At 39.4% G+C, this 24339-nt stretch overlaps 1 protein-coding gene across 7 annotated transcripts in view; it reads left to right on the top strand.

Annotated features, from left to right (window-relative positions):
- Nucleotides 1–24339, top strand: part of EXOC6B (exocyst complex component 6B) — a 609008-nt gene that overhangs the window by 439411 nt on the left and 145258 nt on the right. For 4 of the 7 annotated variants that reach the window (XM_078444598.2, XM_078444596.2, XM_078444597.2 and 1 more), the window contains one exon: nucleotides 13302–13375. In XM_078444598.2, the coding sequence (XP_078300724.1) occupies nucleotides 13302–13375 (74 nt within the window). Of the gene's footprint in view, nucleotides 1–13301; nucleotides 13376–17351; nucleotides 17547–18785; nucleotides 19044–19959; nucleotides 23813–24339 lie in introns of those variants that run through there. The other 3 variants (XR_013554682.2, XM_078444601.2, XM_078444600.1) reach the window with 3 other exon arrangements.

Genomic DNA, 24339 nt, shown 5'->3' on the forward strand with positions numbered 1-24339 from the left:
ACTACAATTTCTCCAAAAGATCACCTTAGCATTTCCAATTTTTATATTTCTAAGATTGGAATTTAGAAAATAGGAGGAAAATATCACTGCCAACACTTTCATTTAGAAAAGCGAAAAGTTTCCGGTGAGTCAATGTACAGAATTCGTAAGTTTTGCCTATAAATTTCTGTTGATCTATATTTTACTTCTATTTTCCACCCCTTTCCTGGGAAGAGAAGCTTGTATGGTAGGGTCACTGGTGGGATAACACACACCTGAATGGGTGAATCGAGACCTGTGTCTTTGTGTTTGATCACTAAGTATCTGTGAATAATACACTAACGTCTTTTAAAATCTTTTTACCCATTTGTTATATGGGAATTGTTTGGACTAGGATATCCAATTGAACTACATGGGTAGGAGTTAGCCACTCAAGTGGGATGAGGTAGGTTTGGAAGGATATTCTAACTAGTAAGGCAGGTGTTCGTATAAATTCTGGGAGGAAATTTAAAAAGTGTGGCATATTAGAGAACTAAAACTAGTTCATTATGACTGGAGGATAAGGTGAAATGAAGTGGGGTAACCAAGAGGCAATGGTGAAAATATAATCCTTGTTAGGTGCTGGAAGACTTATTGAGAAGTATATACTTGATTATAGGTACGTAGGGAGCTCGTCATATGTTTTATGTATGAGAATGACATGGTCATTTTCTGCTTTAGGAAAATCACTGTGGCAAAATTGTGGAAAATGCAAGCCTAAATACAGAAACTTCAGTTAGGAGTAGGGTTGCCAGATAAAAAACAGGATGCTCAGTTAAATGTGAATTTCAGATAAACAATGAATAATTTTATATATATAATACTGCATGGTACATGCAAATGTCAGGTAAGAGAAGGCCTGAATAAGTGTTGCTTTAATAAGAAGGAATCCAAAGTAAATTTTAGAGAAAGTACTTTTAGGGGAAGTAGGGGTGGTAGAAACCAGATTGCAGAGAATTCAGGAATGAGTGGAAGATAAAGAAGTTGAATCCGTGCTTGTAAATAGCTCTTTCAGAAATGGAGTTTGAAAGAGAAGAAAGCAGAAGTTTATTTTATTGCATCTGAGAACTTCAGTGGAGTGGTTATTTTTATGTTGCCACTGTTCAGCCTAATGATTTGGGACGGTTTAATAGCAAGTGACACCGAACATTTTCTATAATGTAACCAACAATAAAAGAAAAATAACTCTTCCTTTATTTTCTTCGTAGGTATCAGTAAAATTTGCCTCGTCATCTTTCTCTTCTTTTTGTCATTCTGAATGAGGTACCTTTCTTCTGAATGATATGCCTTGCTGGAGAAATACCAAGGCTCCTCCATTTTTCACCAAGTCCCAGCAGTCAGCCTGTTTAAGGCCTGCCCTTCCCCTCTGAGTCACTGGAATCTTTTTGTCAGCTGTCTGCCTGTCAGTGGATGGAAACAAGGTGTAGCCTAAGCCCCTGCCCAGACAGTTAACCAGGGAAAAGAGTGAGGTTCTCTATTCTTCCCTAGAAAAGCATTTCTGAGGGCTTTTCAGCAAGGATCATTTTAAAGACAGGAGTGCTTTTAATACTTGAAATGTTCATTTATCTCCTATACCTTCTAGCACTTAAGATATTCCTTTAAAAGCACCAGTTTATCATGGAAAGAAGTGGCTCATGTGCCTTAAGAAACAACGATTTTCATTTCCTTTTCTTCCAGCCAACCTAAATTCTTTTTAAACACTAATCTCCCTCTCAGCAGTACCTAGGAGTTAAAATCCTTAATGCTTCCTCTAGAGCTCCTGAGTTGTGTCCGAAGTCCTTTCCTTGACCCATTACCCAGTAAGTATCAGCCAAAGGGCTAGCGTGGCACTAACAAAGATTCTCTTCTCCTTTTATCTTTGTTTGTTTGTTTGCTTTAGGGGAAAAGGAGAAAAGGGAAAACACATCCTAAACTGAGTTCTCAGTGGCACAGTTTATATTCTCTAAGTAAGAGAGATCCTAAGTTTAGGTCTTGACTTCTTAGGTCTAGCCTGTGTAACCAGAATGGGAGAATGGTATTTATGTTGATATTCATTTAATGCAAACATTTAACATGGCTGTTGGATCATTGTTTTACAATAAAACATAATTTATTTATAAAATAATTTATTTTACAATAAATTTCCATTTTAGGGGAAAAAGTTCCCAGCTGATAACTAGAACAATTTCATGAAACAAAGAATCAAAGCTAGTAAATATAGAAAATGTTCATTTTCTCTGGGCAAGATATACAGAACTTTTACTTTGTCATGTCAAAAATGATCTCTAATATCAAAGACTTACTTTAATTCAATATTTTTAATTTTTTGATTCATTGAAGAAGTGGCCATGTCAAGGGGAAAAGCATATTATCTTATATCCAAATCCAGTAATGTTCCCATTAATTATGCTGGGACATGTATGGCTCTAGCCTAGATATTAAAATGGACCCAATATCCCGTTTTATGGCACTTGATCTATATTGGACTTTGTGTTCCAACAACAGTTCTCTGACATCAGTTGGGTGTCCTACAGTTCAATCCAATTCTGCAACTAAGTTATTAGTCGTAGACTAATTGCAGACTCCACAAGTTAAGGGGTCAGTCCTGTAAGACTTCTCCTCTTCAGACATCAGCTGCAAGTCTGAGGTGTCCAAGCCACTCACTCCTTTTGCTAGCTGACTACAGATTCAGAACTCCCCAAACTCCCTTGCATGAAAGAATTCACTAGGAAACTCATAGAAATCACTGAAAGTTCTATACTTCTGATTACAGTTTTATTATAAAGGCTGTAACAGGAAGAGCCAGATGGAAGATATGTATAGGTTAAGGTCCTGGGGAAGAGGGGGACAAGCACAGTTTTCATCTTGTCTCTTGGTTGGAGTCTAAGCATGTCACCCTCCCAGCACATCATGAAACTAATCTGATACTGAGTTTCAGTATCCAGAGGTTTTTATATGGGCTTTCATTACATGGGCATGATTGAGTAAATAATTGGCCACACGAGTGAAATCAGCCTCCAGCCCCTTTACCCTCCCTGTAGACTGGGGGTGTGACTGAAAATCATGAGCTTGGTCTTTCTGGCTTATCCAGCCCCTCCCTTAAAACTCTCTAAGGTCCCACTGGAGCAACCTTGTTAGCATAAACCTAGGTATGGTCAAAAGAAGCTCATTGTGAATAGCAATTCCTATTGCTCAGGAACTTTCAAGGGTATTTGAAACTCTATTCTAGGAGCGGGGGCAAAGACCAGACATGTTCTTTATTGTATCATAGACATCAAGAATATATTTGATTTATTCCTGTAGCTTTAATTAAGTGAAATATTATTACCTTCATTTCACAGCAGAGACATTTAGTACTAAGAACTTATCTGATTGGCCAAAGGTCACATAAGTAAATTCTAGAAAGAACTAGAATCTCAGTTACCTTATCTAATGAGATATCTATCTTTGTGGACATCAGCTTACATTATGAGACTTAGTTTTCCTAGAAAATTGTAAGAACATCATGAAATATATATGCCAAAGAAATATTAACTACTCAGTTTGAAAAGAATGATATTGGTGCACTTTGCTGGCTCAGTTCGTAGAGCATTTGACTCTTGATCTCGGGGTCATGAGCTTAAGCCCCACATTGGGCATGAAGCCTACTTTTATTTTTTTATTTTTTTTTTTAATATATTTTTTTTAACGTTTATTTTTTATTTTTATTTTTGAGACAGAGAGAGACAGAGCATGAACGGGGGAGGGTCAGAGAGAGAGGGAGACACAGAATCTGAAACAGGCTTCAGGCTCTAAGCGGTCAGCACAGAGCCCGACGCGGGGCTTGAACTCACAGACCGCGAGATCATGACCTGAGCCGAAGTCGGCCGCTTAACCGACTGAGCCACCCAGGCGCTCCTGTGAAGCCTACTTTTAAAAAGTTGTAAAAAAAAAAAAAAGAAAGAAAGAAAAGAATTATACTGATTTTTCTTAAAAAGTCTGTCTCCTTTAACTTAGGAAACTTCCCATGTGGAACGTACCTTAGTCATTTCTCTGACTTTCAGCATTTTTCATAGTGTGGTACGATATGCCTCCACCCTGTTCCAGAGTCTTGATACTTTTCCCTTTAATGAGTCAGTATTTATTTTATGTTGCACCTTAAAAAACATTTTGCAGTTATAGATCAGGATGGTTATTGTCATCACTGGCTAGGGAAACTGAGGCATAGCTCACTATGTCCCCAAATTTATATACTTATCAGCTATCATCATTTAAAAACAATTATACCCTACTGCTTTTTCCAAAAATGATTTGAGGCCACTTTCAACAGGATAAATTGAAAAAATAAATAAGTTAGGTACCAAAGCCTCCAATTTTCTGCAGTTTCACTATCTGTGGTTCCAGTTACCCAAGATCAACTGTGATCGGGAAGCAGGTGATGCTCCTTCTGATGTATCGTCAGTAGAAGACTAACACTTCATCACAATGCCTATGTAACAGGTCTCCTTTATCTTAGCACGCAGGTGTTTTATCTTCTCTCATCATCACAAGAAGGATGAGTACAGTCCAATAAATTATTTGAGAGAGAGAGACCACATTGACATTAACTTTCATTACAGTATATTGTTATAATTGTTCTATTTTATTCTTAGTTGTTGATTTCTTAGTGTGCCTAATTTATAAATTAACATAGATATGCATGTATAGGAAAAACCATGGTATGTTTGGGGTTCAGTACCCTCTGTGGCTTTAGGCATCCACTGGTGTCTTGGTACATATCTCCCTGCAGATAGATAACAGGGGACACCTGCATAAGAAAGAGAAAAATGGGTTGAAGAGAAGAAAGGTAAGCATACAAATATAAGGATTAATTGAGAGGTAGTATAAAAATGTATTGACGGGCATGATGAAAAATATACAAAGTATATATATAGCTCTCTGAAGGCAACATACATTTCTAATACAAGCTGAATCAAAGCCATTGTGTAGTATCATGGACATTTGCTTCAATCCTAATTTCATAGCCGATGTAAAAATAGAATTCATAATGCTGTGAATTTTAGGAATGCTCTTTATTGGTCATTTCAAAATCTAAGATCATTCTTGGCACATTTAATTTTAACTTAAGTTCATTACAGTCAACATCATGTAAAGCTGTGCTGTCCAACGCTATAGCTATCAGCCTCAAGTGGCCATTTGAGCATTTGAGATATAGCTAGTCAGAAATGAGAAGTGCTGTAAGTGTAAAATATATACTAAATTTTGGAAAAAAAGGCATGAATCATTTTTTTAAAAGTAGACTCCATGCCCAACGTGGGGCTGGAACTCACGACCCTGAGGTCAAGAGTCACATGCTCCTGACACCTGGGTGGCTCAGTCAGTTGAGTGTCTGACTCTTGATGTTGGCTCAGGTCATGATCCCAGGGTTGTGGGATTGAGTCCCACGTTGGGCTCCATGCTGGGCATGGAACCTGCTTAAAATATTCTCTCTGTCTCTCTCTCTCTCTCCCCCTCTTTAGACCCTCCTTTCCCACCCTCTACTCCTCCACTCCTCTCCCCACTCACGCTTGCTCTCTCTCTGTCTCTCAAAAAAAAAAAAAAAAAATACACACACACACACACACACACACACACATACATATATATATTTTAATTTAAAAAGCCACATGTTTTACTGATGAGTCACCCATGTGCCCCCCAAATGAATAATTTTTAAAATATTAGTTTCATGTTGAAATTGAAATATTTTATGTATATTGAGTCAAACAAGATATGTTATTAATTTCAATATTAATTATTTTGTCTGTTTTCAGTGTGTCTACTAGAAATTCTAAAATTACACATGGGGCTCGCATTTCTATTTGGACAGTGCTTTTCTAGAAAATTGATTTTCACTGTTATGTTAAATGACCTACAGAATCCTTCTCAAAATCCTTCTGTAAAATGTCAGATAGCCGCAACTTTGTGTATATGTTCATACGGCAGGATAATCAGTGCTGAACAAACACATGGACAAAATTAAGTCCTTAAAAGCACAGTGAAAATTTCAAGGATATAAAGTCACTGCTTCTGAGCACTAGTTTTTCTCATCTCTCAGGAAGCCCACCCCTCTCATGGTGGACCCTCAGCTTTCCTAGAGATTGTACACAGAAGTACTGATTGGGAATACTGATTGGGAGAAGCTTCTTTTCACCATGATTTTAAAAGATATATTATGAAACTGGCACTTTGCAAAATTGTGAAGCATTTGGGAACTTCCGAGGAAAATTATGACTTTGCACAGATCTGTGTATTTTTAGGATTTTATGATTCCTAACTAAATGTAAAGGAATACTTAATATGCCTATAAAGGAACATGCAAAGTGAATATTTGTTTTTAGACATTTGAGGTGGGGGGGTGCCTGTTGAAATATTAGAAGGACAGACTTAGAGGGATCAGATTCTAACTAGGTCACTGACTTCACCTTTTGGGCCTTAATTTGCTCATCGGTAGAAGTCCTCAGTAGTTCCAAATGCTCCTTTCAGCTTTAGCGGCGTAAGTTATAGACTCAAGTCCGAGGTCATCTTTTGCTCTGTTTTTGCCTGTTATTTTTCTGTGGAATATTAAGGTAAAGTCCGCTGCCGTGCGGCATGACGTTGTTCTGCCACTCGTTATAGTCTTGACTTCCTCAGCCCTTCTTCCTCTGCAAAGAATCACACAATGCAAAAGTCACTCTCTTTAGTTTAGTGAATACGGCTAAGTATTCTTACCCATCATTTAAAATAGTATTTCTTCAGACAAAGATGAGCACTTTATTTCTATAAAGGCACCCAGTGCCCCTTGGACTCCATGAAATGGTGGGAACTTATATTATCTGTCTTCTAAACTTAAACAGAATTGTTTCTCTAGTTTGCTTTGCTAGATTCCGCTGAGTAATTTCATTAAGCTATTTACTGATTCTTCTTATATGTTAAATAAGATGTAGAAATCGACCTTTCTGATCTGCTAGGTTTATTCCTCATAAAACAGCTTTTCTGTCCGGGAGAATGTGTGCTGTCACTGACACCAGCCACTGAATGTGCCAGGACCCTCCTTTCCTCCCGGTGGTACAGTTAGAGGGGCAGCCAGGTGGAGATTGATTGTCTTGTTTACTGAGCAGCAGCATGGAACTTCCTTCATGCTGGTGTCCATTTTCTCACTTATGGGAGATTAATTCCTTATTAATTAAAATGCCATGTCTGTCTGTCCTAGCTCTCAATGGTCTTTCAGAGCAAAAGGAGCTTGGAGAATTGAACTTAGAAAATCAAACTTTAAAAGCACTTTGCAAATCTGTGTGTAGTCCTGGCTTGGCATTTGCAATCAGATTTCAGTGTCATCAGTTTCCATCAGATTTCTCTCACAGAACTTTGAGAATGTGTTTGAGTTAGCCTGTGCTTCCCTCTGCCCTTTTTGGGATGGGAAATGTAGTGAGTTACATATTTAAGGTATGTAAAAACAGAGCGTGATGTGCGACACGGAGTCATACCCTGGCTAAGTAAAGGTGCCTGTTTTTTATGATCACATGTCCATGCAAGCACACTTACACAAGTATGGTCAGTTTCATCTCCAAGGTGGTTTTTTTCTCCCCCCCACGCCCCACAGTTTTCCTGTCTCCTTGGTATCTGTCTCCTTTGCTTACTTCTTTATGTTCTGGCCAACCTTTCTCTGACCAGCAGAGCCCCAAGTGGATTCCCTGTGGAGTCCATCAACTCCTGTCTGTAATGAGCTTAGTGCAGCCACTGTGAAGTGATGCAAGAAGAGGCTAGCTTCCCCAGAGCCACACTTGGTAGTCTGGCACACTCCTTGTCTGTTGCTCCAGGGAGCTAGATACCAGGAAACCATTATGTTAATACAGCAACAGCAGCTCTTATTTTTTCAATCCCACAAGCACCACATGTGACCTGACATGATCTTAAGATGTAAACAAGAAGCCAACATACTTTGGGCCCCCCGGGTACTGTGTTTTCTTTCTCACCTGGCACTTTCGCCCTAGCCAAACCTCTGGTCCCTTCAGTGAGGGCTGGTGATGCTATCTTATCCATTTTCTGACCTGGAAGTTCAGTGAGAGCAGTAGTGAATGGCGGTATCTAGGGACCTCTGGTCAAAATTTTATCCACTGTCTTTTCAACTTCCTCTTATTTAGCCAAATTATGGTTTTCTCCGACAATTGCTATCTTACCTATTTTCCAGAGAGGGTACTAGTTTTGCTTTTCTGAAATAAATTTTATCTTGTTGCTCATCTGCTTTTGAAAATTATTCTTGTTCCATGAACAATTTGCATAAAATAGATCTGTAATTTTGTGACTCGGTATACCCTTACAAACATGATTGTTCTCCTAGAGTCATTTCAGAAGAACTAGTTTTATTTTCTGTTTCTCACAACTTGCTTTTGATAAACTCTCAGATGTCCTATCCAGATACACAGATTATAGACTAAGACAGTCATTTTGATTTCTCAAAGCCCTTTCTAATCTGACTCTACCGTTTTATTCTAATTAGCATTCTATGGTGTTTATAAAAATGTTTTTTTTCTTCAGCCAAATGTGAATGTACCTGATAATTTTAAAGTTTATTTAAAATTTTTTTTTTCCTTCCCCCTCTAAGTGATAGTGTTAGTTAATTATAAGATCAGCCTTCAAGAAGTGTAGAAAGCATTTTGAAATTAGTGGAATCCCTTCTTTTTCTCTTTTGGTAATTTTATGTCATTATAAATAAACCTACAGGATATTTTTGAGAAATTAATATTGTTTTTAGAAATGATTGCCCAACCACATAGATTTAAATGTGTAGGAGAATATGAAAGAACGTTGAATATTTGGTAAGTAAAATACTTTTTTTGTGTGATTTTACTTCCCCGTTTATACCTTCACTTAATAATATGCCTTGTTTTCTGTAACTTTTATACCTCCTTTTTATTTTCTTAAATGAAAATATTTCCTTTGTAAACTTTGATGAGTTGGCAGTTTCCTCATTAAAAGATTTTTCACATTTGCAAATTGGGTCTTGGAGTGAAGCCCTGATACCAGCTTCAACTCTGAAGTCCCTACCATGATGGTACAAGGGCAGGAAAGAGCTGCTGGGGAGAGCCAGAGCTCTCTGGAAAATGCATCACTGGTAGGCTCTACTAATCTGAACAAATTTTTGAAGAGGAAGCTTTCCTGCCAGCCTCACTGGAACCTTGACTCAGACCCTAAGTAACACATGCTGGTCAAATGTTGGGTTTGGGTCTTTGTGAAATAGAGCAAGCACCTTATATGGTCTTGCGATGCCGTCTACACTACAGAACCCAGGCTTTGGAAACACTTGGTGTTGGAAACACTTAGAGACTGAAAACCTATGACAGATCTTGGACTCAGAGACAAGTCCAGAAAGGGTCTTGTCCATTGTGCCCCATATGTACATTGGTTCCACTCAGTCATAATTACATACTTTTACCTCTTTTGATGATTTCCAAAGAAGGAAGGTTTCCATTTGTGATGTTACAGAGACGCTTCTTGTGTGTACATCTAATGAATTTGTGTATGCATCGGCCTGTTACACAGACTGGAGCTTTTTGTAGTTTTCTTTTTCTCTTTCTGTCAAACAACATCTGGGAATTTGGGTGTGCAGACCAATCCCGGCTGCCTGTAATGCTAAATCTTGAATAAGTCCTATCCCTTGTCACTAGAGAAAGTATTACTAAATCAGCACCACTAGGTAATTTTGGTGCACATGTGCACATGTGTTCTATTTCCTATTTTTGATTATGAAAGTGGTCTCTACTCATTTTAAAAGTTTATAAAATATAAAAAAGAAGAAAATCCTTTTGTAATCTTTCCGTCTGCAACAGCCTCAGTTAACATTATGAAATGAGTGTTTACTATGCATATTATATTTTATAGAGTTGAAATCAGACTGCTTACAAATGTTCATTTATTTAAAATATTCACACTTTCTTATGCTGTTAACATTTTTTGTATATCTGAACAATTGACTCTAAGAGAACAACCGTGTTTTTAAGCGTATATTGAATCCAAACATTGCAAGAGATCTGTTTTATGCATTTTTTGAAATTCATAAATAACACCAATAAAAATTGCTGTGGCTAACATTCTGTTAATTAGTCATCTCAGTTTCATTTAAGTGAAAGACTTAAATATTTGCCTGTAAACAAATTTGCAATGCCAGCTCACTAACTCATCACTGAATGGTAGCTGAATAAATTCTCCTGTTTTGTCCTGGGTATGTAACAGTGTTTCTTAACTTTTGTTTGGTCACCAGCCCTCTGAGAGTTCAGTGAAAGCTAGGAAGCTTCTTCCCAGAGAACTGTATATTCACACAGAAAACTAATTGTAATGATAATCAATTATGATATGCCAGGCCCTCTGCCAACTGCTCTATGTGTGTTATTTCATTTAATCCTCATGGTAGCACTATAAAGAATGCACTGTTTTCTTCATTTTTGAGAAAAAGACATTGAGGCTTTAAGGAGATTAAGTAATTTGCCTATGCCCGTAGGCCTAGTATCCGAGCTCAAATTCTGATATTTATGACCTCAAAACCCATCTCTTCAATCATTGTGCACCAAAGTTTAGGGAGCTCATACATTCCTAAAACCTGCTTATTGGTACTCATATTAATAAGGCCACGTTACCTATTGCAATCTAAAGATTTTCATTGGCAGTGAAGAGGATGTATGATTAATGAATCTCGCTGTTTTTGTAACTTATTTAATTAATATACGAGTATTTGTTGAATATCTAGTATTTTAAATACTTGTTACGTTCAGTGATAGGGTCCTTATCCCTAAGGGGTTTACTATCTACACGAGAAGACAAGGATTATATATGTAAAACAATGAGGAAAAAATACAAACATGAAGTTGAATATACAGTAATGAGACATTTCCATAAACTATATGTGAAAACGAATCTCTTTACTCTGTCATAGTTTGAAGCAATTATCACTCTTTGATTCCCTGATTTATAAAAGGAAAAGCAAATCTAAAAGGCCACCATGTCCTCTGGGAACCTGGAAGATTCAGTGTGTCATAAAAATGAGGTCTATAAAGTGAGACTCTCGGTTTCCTGAGTGGTTTTGTCTGTGTCATCTGTCAGCCCCAGGGAGCATGCTCAACAGGGAGAGGTGAGAATATGTAGGCAGCTCTCAAGCATTTCAACCTTGTGTCACAGGGTAATTCTATTGAGTTGGACATGTGTAGGTAAGCAGAACACCTTGACAGTTGCTATATTTTGACTCAAGAAAGGTTCCTACTGACAGAGAGGACTTCAGTATGTCAAGTGATGAAACATAGCCTTGAGTCATGCAGGAGCAGTGGGGGGAAACTAGCAACTTTGGATGAAACCATCAGGCATGGGAAGCTTATTGAAGCCGACCACTGACAATCAAGGCAGTCAAAAAGAGTGGTTGTGGCTATAATTCAAAGAACTGCTTTCTGTGGGAGCACAGTATGGGCGAGTTGTACATCTGACTTGAGCAGCTGCTGTATATACAAGGTTAGCACAGATAATGGCTGTTGTAAGATATGAAGGATGGAGTATGTCAGGCTTTCCATTAACATGGCCCTCTTCAAGTATTTGTACAGTTGTAGGATTCTACTCTTTTGAAACTTGAATCATTTGGGCTATAATATGATGGAATTAATTTGCAAATAGCATTTGAGTTTTCTTTTCCTCGCAAATAGAAACCCAGTGCTGCTAATCATCCTATCTATAGTTTATCTCCTTTCACTTACAGTAGTTATTTTTTTTGAAATATCTAAAATAATATTTCGTGTACAGTTGTAGAATATACGTGTGCTATATTTTGTTTAACAAATTTTGTTAAATTTCATTTCATGTGATGTTTCCATAATCCCTTTCAATTTTGTTTAGCATTATTTTTTTAAGTGGGGCAAGGATGTTATGAAAACCTATTCTGTCTAAGAAGCCCCAGATGGAAAATATTTTTTAAAAACAGGGATTCCCATAGTTGTTCACAAATCATCATTTAAATCTGTCCAGCTACTGGATGTTGGAAGTAATTTTCCAGGCATTTATGCAGGTATCTTGATGGATTTTATTTAATTTCAAAAAAAAGTATGATACTAAGTCTGTATAATTTCTTAAATTCGTTCCTGGAATAAAACGTAATTGAAAACATTCCTTTTCATATTTGCTTTGAGCCAATACTGGAGTTGTTTTTGAGGTAAATGGTAGATTGATGTTAAATGTCCATCACACTTTGGCTTTATAGAGAGAATTCAAGACATAGTAACTGTCCAACTCTTGAATTTTCTCATTCTCTGTGTGTGGTGTGTGTGGTGTGTGGGTGTGTGTGTAGGGAGCTTAAACAAGACCTTTTGATTTCATAATAAGCAGGGCTTAGGGACGATAAAACTTGACATTCTTAACTGTTACTAGTGTCTGTCCCTATAGCCCGTGCAGTTATCTTCTTGTTAACGATGTAGAAGCCAGCGTCATAAACTGAGCATGGACCCAAGGCGCTACTGTAAATTGCAAATAGCATTCATGTGGTGTCTTTGACCTAAGACTAAATTGGGGTAGAGGGAAGAGAAAAAAAAGAGTTTTTGAGAGTGGAATAGAAGTAGAAGTCAAGGACAAAGAGTACACTAGTAGGATGGATATGTGCAAATATTCCGTAAGCTTTCGCCATGAGATTTGTTTAGGTAGGCTTTTCATATCTGCAAGTACTCCTTTGCTCAGGAGCCAAGCAGTGGGTTGGGACAGCTTCTGCTTGTGTGTGTGTGTGTGTGTGTGTGTGTGTGTGTGTGTGTTGGCAATAATGCAGTCATGAGATAATACAAATAATCAGTGAGGGAATAATTAATGATGTGGCAGGGAATATTTTTTGATAAATGCTTGGGGAATGAGGTGACAGGCGTGAAATTAGAAAATTCCTTCAGCGATCTAAAATATAAATAGCTTTCGGAACTGAAAAGAGTTTCACAGCTGAAGATTTTATTGTGTTGAGAGGAAAAACTTTTTTCTCTCCCCCACTCCCTCCTCCTTTGCAAGTTGTTTGTCCATTCACAAAACAAATACTCTGAAGCCCAGCGCGGCTCATGGGAATAAATTTCAGGTCGAATTAGTACAGTTTCCTTGCTGTCAGGATGCTGGAATTAATGGTGTTTTGATGACACGAATTTTGAAGGGCAAACAAAGAAGCTGAAGGGAGAGAGACATGACTCCTTAGAAGCTTGGTCCTCCTCTCCCCCAGCCTCTCTTGTCTTCCCTGTCATCCGTCTGCCAATCTCCCTGTCCATGGTTAGTTAAAGGCGCTTTTTATCCTCTTTTCTTTCCCACAGAGTTTGCCAGATCCGGCCCGGTGCCTGGGTTCCAGGAGGACACGCTGCAGTTGGCCTTCATCGACTTGAGACAAGTAAGTCTTTGTGTTTTTGTTTTTTGTTTTTCTTTTAAGATGTGTGACTGAAGACCATCAGGTCTTAAGGAAAAGGGGAGGGGAGGGGGATTGGCGTTGGCGATTCACACTGGAGACCTAAGGGTTTTTCCCTGTGTTTGAGGCCACCTCTTTTATTTAGCTATCTGGGATCCTTAGCTATGGTGGAGTTAAAGGTTTTGTGGGTAGAAGGGAAGGCAGGAGGTGGGAGGAGGGACCCAGAGCGTAGAGGGACTCAAGTGACCCTCAAGTGATGTGACCCATTGTGCTATAGTTGGCTTCTGCAGACACAGCAGAAAGATAACTCCGCAGACCAATGCTAAGCAGGTGCACTGATGCAGAGACAGCCTGCCTGGGGACTTTTGTTTGTAGATAATGAGGGCAGCAGCATTTAAGAAAAATGAAATATTTTACATTCTGGATGGTTGGTTTGGCTTGTTGACTTTTTTCCTGCTGCCTTCAGCCTTCCCATCCCCTCCTTTGTAGAATGTGGTCAGCCAAGAGTGACTAAGTGGTGGTTTTAGAAGATGATTAGCAAAGGCCCTGACCAGTCATGCTAACCTGACAGGCAACCCTGTTAAAGTAGTGTTGATGAAAGCCAGTCGTCAGGCATACCTGAGCTTTGTGAGCCCATCAGTTAGAAAGAGTCATTCTCTAGGGCTGTTGCTTGCAGATCAAAATGGGCAGGTTGGTAGGCCTCGGTGGTTTGGGTAGAGAGGAACAGGATGGGCGGGGGCCGAAAGAGGGAGAGAGTTAACCGGGCTCTGTCATCTCTTCACTCTGAAGATGGATGGCGTTGGATAGAAAGTGTGAATGAAGTAAGAATCAATGACTGATGCTTCTCTCCTATTAAAACAATCTTTTTTTTTTTTGTCTGTTTTAAAAAGGGGGCTGGCTTTGTTTCTCCTGCCATAATGATGCAGTGCCTCTTGTTTTCAGAGCTGACATAGTTTGCATTCTGAAAACTTTTAGATGCCCAGAGTATTTCTTAAAGCTATAGGACCCCTTGTATTGGTAGTCTCCTTACCACTGTGTCTCGATTCATGCTGGAACAGCTTTTAACCCATAATGGATGGCCTGAGCTACCCCTGAATCCTTGTGGATGGGTGGTGTAATCTGTCATCTGATGACAATTCTGGAAAGCCCTGTTAAGCAGAAAACAGAAAATTGTGTCTCTATAGACCCGCCAAAGTTTGAGGATTCAAGCCGCGTCCCAGAAACGTGTGTCAACTTAATATTTGGGGGCCGAGGTGGGGGTTCTCGTACACATAAAGGCTTTCCCAGCATGGTCACAAATGGAGCTGAGTATCTCTTTCCACACTTATGACCTTCCACCTGTGGATTCAGCAACTCAACTGAGACATTCAGGTTTTAACCCCTTGGCTGATGTGAGACTGGGAGATTGGGATTTTGCCTTAGGGTTTTGTGGAGTGCTATCTGTTGGAATTTTCTCCCTTGTTTCTTCTTAGAAACTTCTGAGCCAATTGGCTTTTCTTGGAAAGCAGAAACTGAATTTCATTGGAGAGCCACATCCAAGGAAAAAATTTTTCCTTTCTCACTATTCATGAGAAGGAAGTGTGGTCATTCTCTCTAGTTTGTGGTTTTTGGTCCCTATGGAAAGCAACTGGTGTTCACAGAAAATGTTAACTAAGGGAGTAAGTTAGAAAACACAGCCAAAATAAGGTGGATCTGAGCCGGGGATGAATGCTCAAGTATTTGTGGGCTCTCAGTGAGCACTGGTGTTTATGCTTAAGTTCCTACTTGCTGTTACATTTCTGTTCTCAGACTTCCTTTTATGATATTTTAGCAGGAAAAACCAAAACTCCTAAATTTTACTAAGAAGAAGAGTATGTCTCTTCCTATTGAATCAATCACCTAATTTCTAGTTGTGTCTTTCTCTGTTAAAACAATAACTTTCCTAACCTAGACCATTTGAAAAACTTCCCCAGCTCTCAGGCTGTAGCTCTTTATTAGCAGCCCCCAGGTAGGTGGAATCATTGTGAGAAAAATTATCCCTCCCTGTTCTCTTCTGAAAATATTGATCTCTTTGCAGTCCATCTTCATTGTTCTCACAACTTGTTTAAAATGAGCATCTTTTTAAAAGGGGACTTCTGAACTATGGAGATGTTCAAACTATCAGGAGAAAACCTGGGAGTATGTTTCCAAAGGAGATCTCTGGACCTCAAATGAAGCATGATTAAGTGCCTTTGAGTATGTTGTCCTTCTGCATGTTTCCCTCGGAATCCCATAATAGAATTATGGAATTTGGGGGTTGGGGCTCATTTGAAAAATCATGCAGGATAACCTTTGACTTGATACTTGAAACCATGTGTAGCACCCAGACTGTGCCTGTGTATCCTCCTTGAAGAAAACTCACCACCCCAAGACAGCAAGGACCTCCTTATGACAACCTGATTATTAGAAAGATATTTCTTTTCTTTTTTTATTTTTTTAAATTTTTTTTTTAACGTTTTATTTATTTTTGAGACAGAGCATGAACAGGGGAGGGTCAGAGAGAGGGAGACACAGAATCTGAAACAGGCTCCAGGCTCTGAGCTGTCAGCACAGAGCCCGATGCGGGGCTCGAACTCACGGACCGAGAGATCATGACCCGAGCCGAAGTCGGCCGCTCAACCGACTGAGCCACCCAGGCACCCCTAGAAAGATATTTCTTAAGTTGGCTAAAATCTGTCTCGCTGAACTCTGACCCTCTGGTTCTTTATGTTTTTATTAATGCATCACAATTTCGGGGACAGGCTTCCTCTCCTGATTTATTGAGCATCCTCTCTGCTAGCAATTGAGTCTTTATCACATGTATAGCATTGAGACCCACTCCTCAAGGAGTCCTCACACATTCGATTTTACGGAACAGATTGGAGACTCTACTCTCTTCGGTCTATGTGTTTCTTTCACATTGTTAACAACACAGATTTTTATCATTCTAACCAGTCTAAACCTCATTAGATCCTGATTCAGTTTTCTAGCTTAGTGACTGACTTAATCATCATGTTCTTTCTGAGTCTGACATAACAATATTAAGCAGGCATGGCAGAAGTTAAAGGAAGAAGTTAAAGTTAGGGCAAGTTCTGGGGTGTGCATCCATGCAAAGCACTACGGTTACAGTGCAGCAAGGGTGTTCTTTTACTGTCATTGACTGTATCTGTCTCACTGCTTTATGAGCATGTTCATTCTGATCGTACTTTTGTGTTGCCTTGCTTTAGAGTGTTTCAGACACTGTCAAGTGAATAATTTTAAAATAATCAAAACACAGAATATTTGATGAGATCATCTCTGCATAGAGTGTAATAGCACAGTGTCACTTAAAAGCTATAGAAATTCAATTAGGACGCAATTTAGATACGGATAGCAAAACGATTCATCGTTTCCCACCTGTCCTGTCTATTCTCAGTCTCCTACTTCTTAAGGAAAAGAGTGAAATGACATCTTGACTACACAAGCTTTCATGATATTTTATATGCGTGCAGCACTTCATAGTTAATGTACATTTACGTGCAAATCTCATTTGTCAGACTGCTAGGCTTAGAAAACCTGCTGTTAATGATAATGTGAATTAGTGCAAATCAAAATCTCCTTTGCCACTAAATGTCCCAAGTCCATAAAAGGAGGATTGCAGTATGACTTCACATTCATGTGTTCAAATATGTGTGTGAATCGCTATCAAAATCCAACTTTGGGTTAATGTTAGATCTTGGCAAGGACAACTTAAAGGGCCCACTTATTAGCTATCCTGAAGTGGCATATGCACTCCAAGTACTAGTAGCTGCCAGCCTTTAATGTTCCATCATTGGGAATTACCATACAAGGTCCATAGCAGATTCTCAGTAGTGACTGAATTCTCTACCAGTACTCTGGTTTGTGTTTTTCTTCTTTTGTTAAGCATTCAGTAGATAATACTAATGTATATTAGAATTTGAACTTCCATTGATTTTCATTTCAGCTTATTTTGTCAAACTCTGAGTGCCTACCGTGAACAGAGCACAACCCCGGTGCTGTGGGAATACAGAAGTGAATATCATACAGTCTCTGACCTCCAGGAGCAAAGAAGTGATCAGCAAATACTTAATTTTAATATAAGTCAGTCTGTAGTGAGCATTACGTTGGAAGGATGAAGCTATTACATATGTTTCAATTATTTCGTTGTGTTTTGCTGCATAACAAAGCACCCAAAATGCCTTGTCTTAAAAGAAGAATCATTTATTTAACTCAGGTTTCTACAGATTAGCAATTAGGATAGGTTCTGGGGGCTCACTCACACCTTGAGGTCAGGTACTAGATTCACTAGGAACTGCCTGGTCTAGGGCGTCTTAGCTAGACTGACTCTTCTCTGCTCCGTGTGGTCTCTCATCCACCAGCAGCCTAACCCAGGCGTAATCACGTGGCGTATTGGTAGGTTTCAAGAGAGCGAGGGGAAATATGCAAACCCCTTAAGGTCTACACTTGGAACTGGCAAGCCATCGTTCCCACCACATCTTATGGGCTAGAGCTGGTCACAGGGCCAGCCCAAAATCAAAGAGCGGGGAAATCAACTTCAGTTTATCCTCCGGTTGGGATATAAGACCTTTATACAAACTATGCATCTATAATTGCAGAAAGAGGCCATGGAGTGGAGAGGTCTTCGGGAGCCTAAGTAGTTATAAAAAACTGCATTAAAATCGTGGAAAGTTCAACTGATAGAAACCAGGCATTGGTGAGGGAGGAAAGTGTTTTAAGCATAGAGAATAGCCAGTTTTAAGTTTTGTTTAAAAACATATATGGAGTTGTTTTAACTAGGATCTAGACTATCTTTCCTTTTTTTTAAGTCTTAGACTAATCTTTTTAAAACCCCATTTCTTACTTTCTCTTCTTCGTTTCTTACTTTTACTATTCAGCTTCCTCATGGACCTGTTTTTTTGTTTGTTTGTTTGGTTTTGTTTATGCCTTCTCCTTCTCAGCAAACACTGCTTATTGTAGGCTACCCTGAAACATTTCACATTTCTGTTACATTCACTGTGAGGGAATCGTAACTTCCCTAGATAATTAATTATTTATATTACTCATTTAATTTCTGGCTGTTCACCGTACATATTTGACCAACAGGAAAAGGTTTGAGTGGATTCTTTTCTTTAGTAGCATCACATTATTTTCTGTTCCTTGGCCCCAACTGTTGCTTACTTCCGATATACTAAGTTTTTATAGAGCTGAATGAACTAGGTTGTGACATTGCATCAGATCTCCTGAATGGAGCTTGTTGGCAACGACTCTCAAACAGCAAAGCCATCCCAAGATATCTGCAGCTTTTTTTAGATGGAGCTGGTGACATTCCCTCTAGGCCAGTTATTCCCCAATTTCTAAACCTTCTGACTAAAGTAAACACGGTGCATTTCCATTGCAGGCACTTAACTTGCCTTAACAACAACTCTAGGACCTAAGAGAAATAGTTGTATATTTCTTTGGAGACGTTGAAAGAATTCTGATATTCGTGTTAGAGGCGTAAAAGTGAAATCAGGACCGTCCGCTCCGTCAGGTATGAAACCTGGGAACAGCTCAGAAACTAACTATGCAGAACTGCCCTTCCTGTTTCCCAGCCTGTCTTCATTCTGTTCAGTAAAGTTTTGGTTTTTGAATCAAATTGCCTACTTTTCTACTTTTTTCTGCCCCCAAGTCTAATAAACAACCACTCCCACTAAGAGGAACATCCCCCCTTTGCTCTACTGATCTAGGCTCAAGTGGAAAAATCTTAACTTTGCTTAATAACCACTTACGTGTTAGCCTCAGTAGAATACCAATTGATAGAAAAACTGAATTTGTCTGATACCGCACATAACAAGATGATATATAGTCAATAGAATTTCTTTTTTTAATGTTTCTCCCTAGCCAGTCTAAACAACCCCTAACTTTTAGGAAACTACAGAGGAGGCCTGCATCAGGGTAAGGCAGGCCCACATCTTAAAAAGGCCTCAGGTGGCAATCTTCTACATTTCGTCACAACGGTTAAGCCCTATTTAACAGGAAGAAAGTCATTTCCCACATGTACTTCTTAATACTGGTTTTTAACTTGCTGGGATGTAACCTGGAGGTTTTGGTGGGGGGCGGGGGATGGCCTATAGTTTTCCTAAATGTTTACTGAGCAGTTGCCAAGGAGTCATGGTGGAGAAAATGAGAGGTGTGGGGAGAGTTGGTAGGGGGATGTTTTTGTGAAAGGATGTTCTAGGTGGAGGAAAATAGAGTGGTATGTAAATCCTCAGATCCTCTGGTAGTGAAGTATATGGGCCAGTAACGCTGGAGGTAGAACTACTCTCCCAAGTGCTCACCTGAAATATTCTGTTGACCTTCAGATTGTGTATGATCTTGAATAAATAGTGGCCTGTAAAACTGGGAGTCATCTGCACCAGGGTTCAGAAATCAAAGAGCTTGATAACTCATGGAATTGGAAGATGCCATTACTATGACTAATGTGGATGGAGGGGTCAGAAGGAATGGTTTAAGCCATTAAGCACATTATCTTAGAAAAGATCATCTTCACTACTGGTGTGGTAGCATGTATATGTGGTTAAATGTCATTTCAGAAATGAAATCCAGAGTCATCCTATCCCAAAGGCATTGGTGGTTGGAAGAAGATAAAGTAATAATATCAGACTGTCTGCACAAATCTCTTTGCTGAGACAGAGGTACTAAAAGTTCCTACAGACCCTAGTCCATGTTTTAACATAGATAAAGCAAGCAAACTTTATAGACCTCCCTAAATCAGAAGTATTCATTCATTCATTGGACACTGTCCCTAGCACTATTACAGTGACTCTACTGGTATAGTTGGGAATAAAACAACTGCATCCAAGGGGTTGCCAGTTGGTCTCAATTTTGATTTTTTTTTTTTATATTGATGCTGTATCGGTCAGTTTTAGGGACAGCCGCAGAGCTTTCTGCAAATCCCCAGGGCCAGCTCAAGTCTGTTGTACACTGATACACAGGCTTTCAGAAAAGAACCTGTAGCTGTGATTTGGCAGCCCGGCATACATAAGATGGCCATCTTGAAAAGCTTCAGAGGGTGGCCCTTTGGTTTTTGAAAGTAGGGTTTTCTGGTTGTTTTGACAAAATTGTTGTGCCCATGTTATTTTGACAGGCACCAGGGCGATACCTTTAACCTCAAAGGAATCTCTGACCACAAACGATTCCCGTTCCCGAGTTGGGGAAAGCTTACGCCTTTGGTCTGGTTCTGTAAAAAACAGAGATAGGAACGTTTCTGAGAATAGACTCCACTGAGCTAGACTTATGACCTCATGTAAGCCAAGGCTAGATCAGCACACACAGGATGGGGCACAGGTAGATAAGGTCTTCAGCCACTGAGATAGATGCTGCTGCTGCCACTGAAAATCAGGTATCTTTCCTTATGTAACTGGGCTGCCATGGAAAATTTATAGAAGGAATTGCCAGTAATATGTAACACATTCTGGGATTTACCCAATGCCCTTGGTTGATTGGAGGAAAGTCTATTCTAGAACTGCTGAAACTTTGTCTCACTTCATACTAACCTCTCAACTAGGGAAGGAGATGCACTCAGAAATTCTGTCTCAGGTTTTTTTGTTTGTATGTTTGTTTGTTTGTTTGTTTGTTTTGATTTAACATAGAATCCATTTTTTTTTCCAGACCAAGATCTCATGAAATAATATCCTAGCAGGTGCGACTCTTTGGTATAGAAAATCATGTAAGATGTTATTTAAATGCTAGGGAAAAAAAACCAGACATTTTAACGGTCCAAATGACATCATAGCATGTGGGGATGGCCATTTTCTATTCATTTTAGCAATTCAGAAGTCTAATTTCTTAAAGTCTCATGGAGTTGTTTCAAGAGGTTGGGAATCAGAGAAAAGGGAGTATGTATTAGTAGTGGATGCCAGCCACATTGAGATCATGATAGTTTATAAGAGGTAGATTCCTCATTGATTTTTCACAGTGGAGAATAGCTGGGGTCCATGAAAGGAAGGTGAAAGGTCTGACGAACACCGCTTTGTATTTTCCAGGGGCTTTGCTTTTCCTCAGAGAGGAAGCTTAGCCATTTAGCATGAATGTAGGTGGGAGACACTTGGTTCTTTGCCCATTTGTACTTGGTAAAGTGGTAGCTTCTGAGCCTCTTTGAAGTCCCTCCCTCTTATAGACAGTTTGTGTGTCTGGAAATGCTGACTCGTGAATGACAGGTGCTGTGGGCCCTGTCAGGGTCCTTAAGCTGTATTAATAGCAGTTATGTGGAAAGAAGTTATGTGGAAGGAACTTTAGCTAGCTAGGAGCAGTTGTGGATAATCTTTTGGGTAGTAGGAGACAAAACACCAGACGTTGGATGTGTTTTCCCATGAACAATACATTGCGTTTGGCCTTTGACTCATGGATCGCCCCAACCCCAGGTTAACATTATCCATTGTTGCCATCAACCCATATTGGCACAGTCTCGGGTTAGATAGGAAGTCTAATCTAAAGCTCGCTCAACAGAGTTGTCTAGCACTTCCTACTTGGCAAAGCTGGGCCACTTAGGGGTTCCACCAGAGCATACAACAGCCTTTCCAGTGTATGCTAGGCATACTTTCTCCAGAAGTGTGCGTCTAGTCTGCAACTATCTTCTACCCCTTTGCTCCAATAGCATGATGGCCGCTTTTAAAGTGGGCGCCGTGCCAGTGTCACTCTGGATAGCTTTATAGCCAAGTCTGTCAGTTCAGAGGCTAGAGTTTTGTTCCATTTCAAGCTCTTGTGGGAGGAGCTAATAAGCATAGTGTAGTGAAAGCCACCTGGTAGTTTCTCCCTTTGCTCACGGACAGCGTTGGTGATCCTCTGACCGAGGTAACCTGTGAGGCATGCTGCCTGGGCTAGCGTGAAGTTCTGCACCGCTGTCTGCATCTCCCAACACGCCAAGCCTCAGGAACTTGGGAGGCTTCTCCCATATCTCAACACACAGCCTGAATATGCAAACCCACACACGTGGAATTTGTGGATTTTCTGAGATAATCACATCTTCGGGAGAAAGGTCAAGTGAGTCATTACCAATGAATTTCCCTGGAAGTAGCAGTGGTATCAAAGTCTGTCGCAGGAGTACTGGCAGCATTAAATAAAACCTGATGGATTCTGAACACACATCTCATCTTCATTAACTGCACTGCCTTAGTGTCCTACTAGAGAACACTTACGAGCCTGGAAAGGGCAAAGAGCCAGGCCTCAATCTAAGTAACTACTGCATCTATTGACAGCCGCTGGAGGGCAGCAGAGAGTGACAACAAAGGTCCAGATTTAGGGAATTGAGGCATATTTCAATTTGCCAAGGAAGAAGCCCCCTTAACTGTAAGAGAACTCACTACCTAGGAGCCACAGTTGCAAGCCTGGGCTCCTGGAGAACAAGGACCAAAAAGAGCATCTACAACCCTGATCTGAAAATTAAAACCTTCCTTCTAGGCAGGTTCCTAGGAATGCATAAAGAAATGAGATAAGACTGACTGGGAAAGGGCAACCAGACAACATCAGTAAAGTAGGAGACCAAAAGGATAGTCTAAAATGTTAAGTCTCAAGGGGGAAGCAAAGATGGAATAGGAACCAAATGAAAGAAAGCTACAGTGGAAGGCAATCCAGACTGAGCAAGTCGCAGAGGCAAAGACAGAGTCAGGAAAGACTGACTCCCTGAGATAGGTATACCTAGGAAGGAGCCTTGTGTAGGGCACATATCATGAGGCAGGGAGCTGCAAAGGGACCAATTTCAGACACAACTAAACAGCCAGATCTGTGAGATTCTCATTTTTAAAGTAGCTCCTTCTTGATTAACCAGGATCATTTCTTTCTTAGTCTTTCTTGATTTCAAGAGCAAAATGACTCATTGAGAATATGGCCAGAGAGAAGGATGATATGACTAAGGGATTCTTATGCGTGAAATGAAGTTGAACTTGGTCATGAAGCCCTTCTGGTAGCACTGGTGTGAAAGGACAGTTCACTTTCCTTGATTAGCTTCTGGTGTTCCCTTCTCACATTTTATTCTATAACACTTGCTAAGAATATCCAGTGGAAAAGAAAAACTGGCTCTGGCAAACTAGTTACATAGGCAAGATCCTAGTCAATCCGGGGACTTAAGATCTGTTCCCAGTAGGTTAGCAGAGAGCTGGTTAATCTCTTCTAAATGCTGAACACTTAGCAATTTTCCAAATCCTGTAAGTGTGGAGAGACAAAACTCTCGGTTGGCCTCTTAAACTTCTGGTGTCTCCCTTCTATGTCTCAACCCCTTAAACATTGGGAAAAGTAGGACTCTCCCATATCCACAAATTCCAGGAACCCTGTATTGGGCATTAGGACAGCGTGAAGTTTGGAATTGGACAGACCTGGGTTATTAGCTGTGACATATGGCAAATTATTTGACCTAAGATGTAGTTTCCCACTATCTTTGATTATATGCTTACTAAATAGTAAGTAACATGATTATGTTATCTTATTTAATGCTTACTCCAGCATTTTAAGCCTTATAAATTATTATAAAGTCTTCTTTTTTTATAGCCCGGGGTCTGTTTTCAGTACGTTAGTTCATAAATATAATGAATGACTAAATAAATTATAATATACCTAAGTATCACTCATCAATAAAAAGGAACTATTTGATAATCCAATTCTAAAATTTATATAACATTCTAGAAAATGCAAACTAATCTATAGGGACAGAGAGTAGATCAGTGCTTGGGAACAAGGGGACAGGACTGATGAGAAAGAAAGACAAGGGAGCTTCTTGGGATGATAGAAATGTTCTTGGTGGTGGTGGTAGTTACATAGATGTATATATTTATCAAAACCCATGGAACTGCATGCTTAAAATAGGTTTGTTTTTATTGTATATAAATTATATCTTAATAAAATTGATTTTAAAAAGTAAGTCTAAAAAAATGTAAAATAACATTGTATCTATAAAATTCTAGAATTTATATTCTTATTTT

This window comes from Panthera onca, chromosome A3 (genome assembly GCF_046562875.1).
Source record: "Panthera onca isolate mPanOnc1 chromosome A3, mPanOnc1 haplotype 2, whole genome shotgun sequence".
NCBI lineage: Eukaryota > Metazoa > Chordata > Mammalia > Carnivora > Felidae > Panthera > Panthera onca.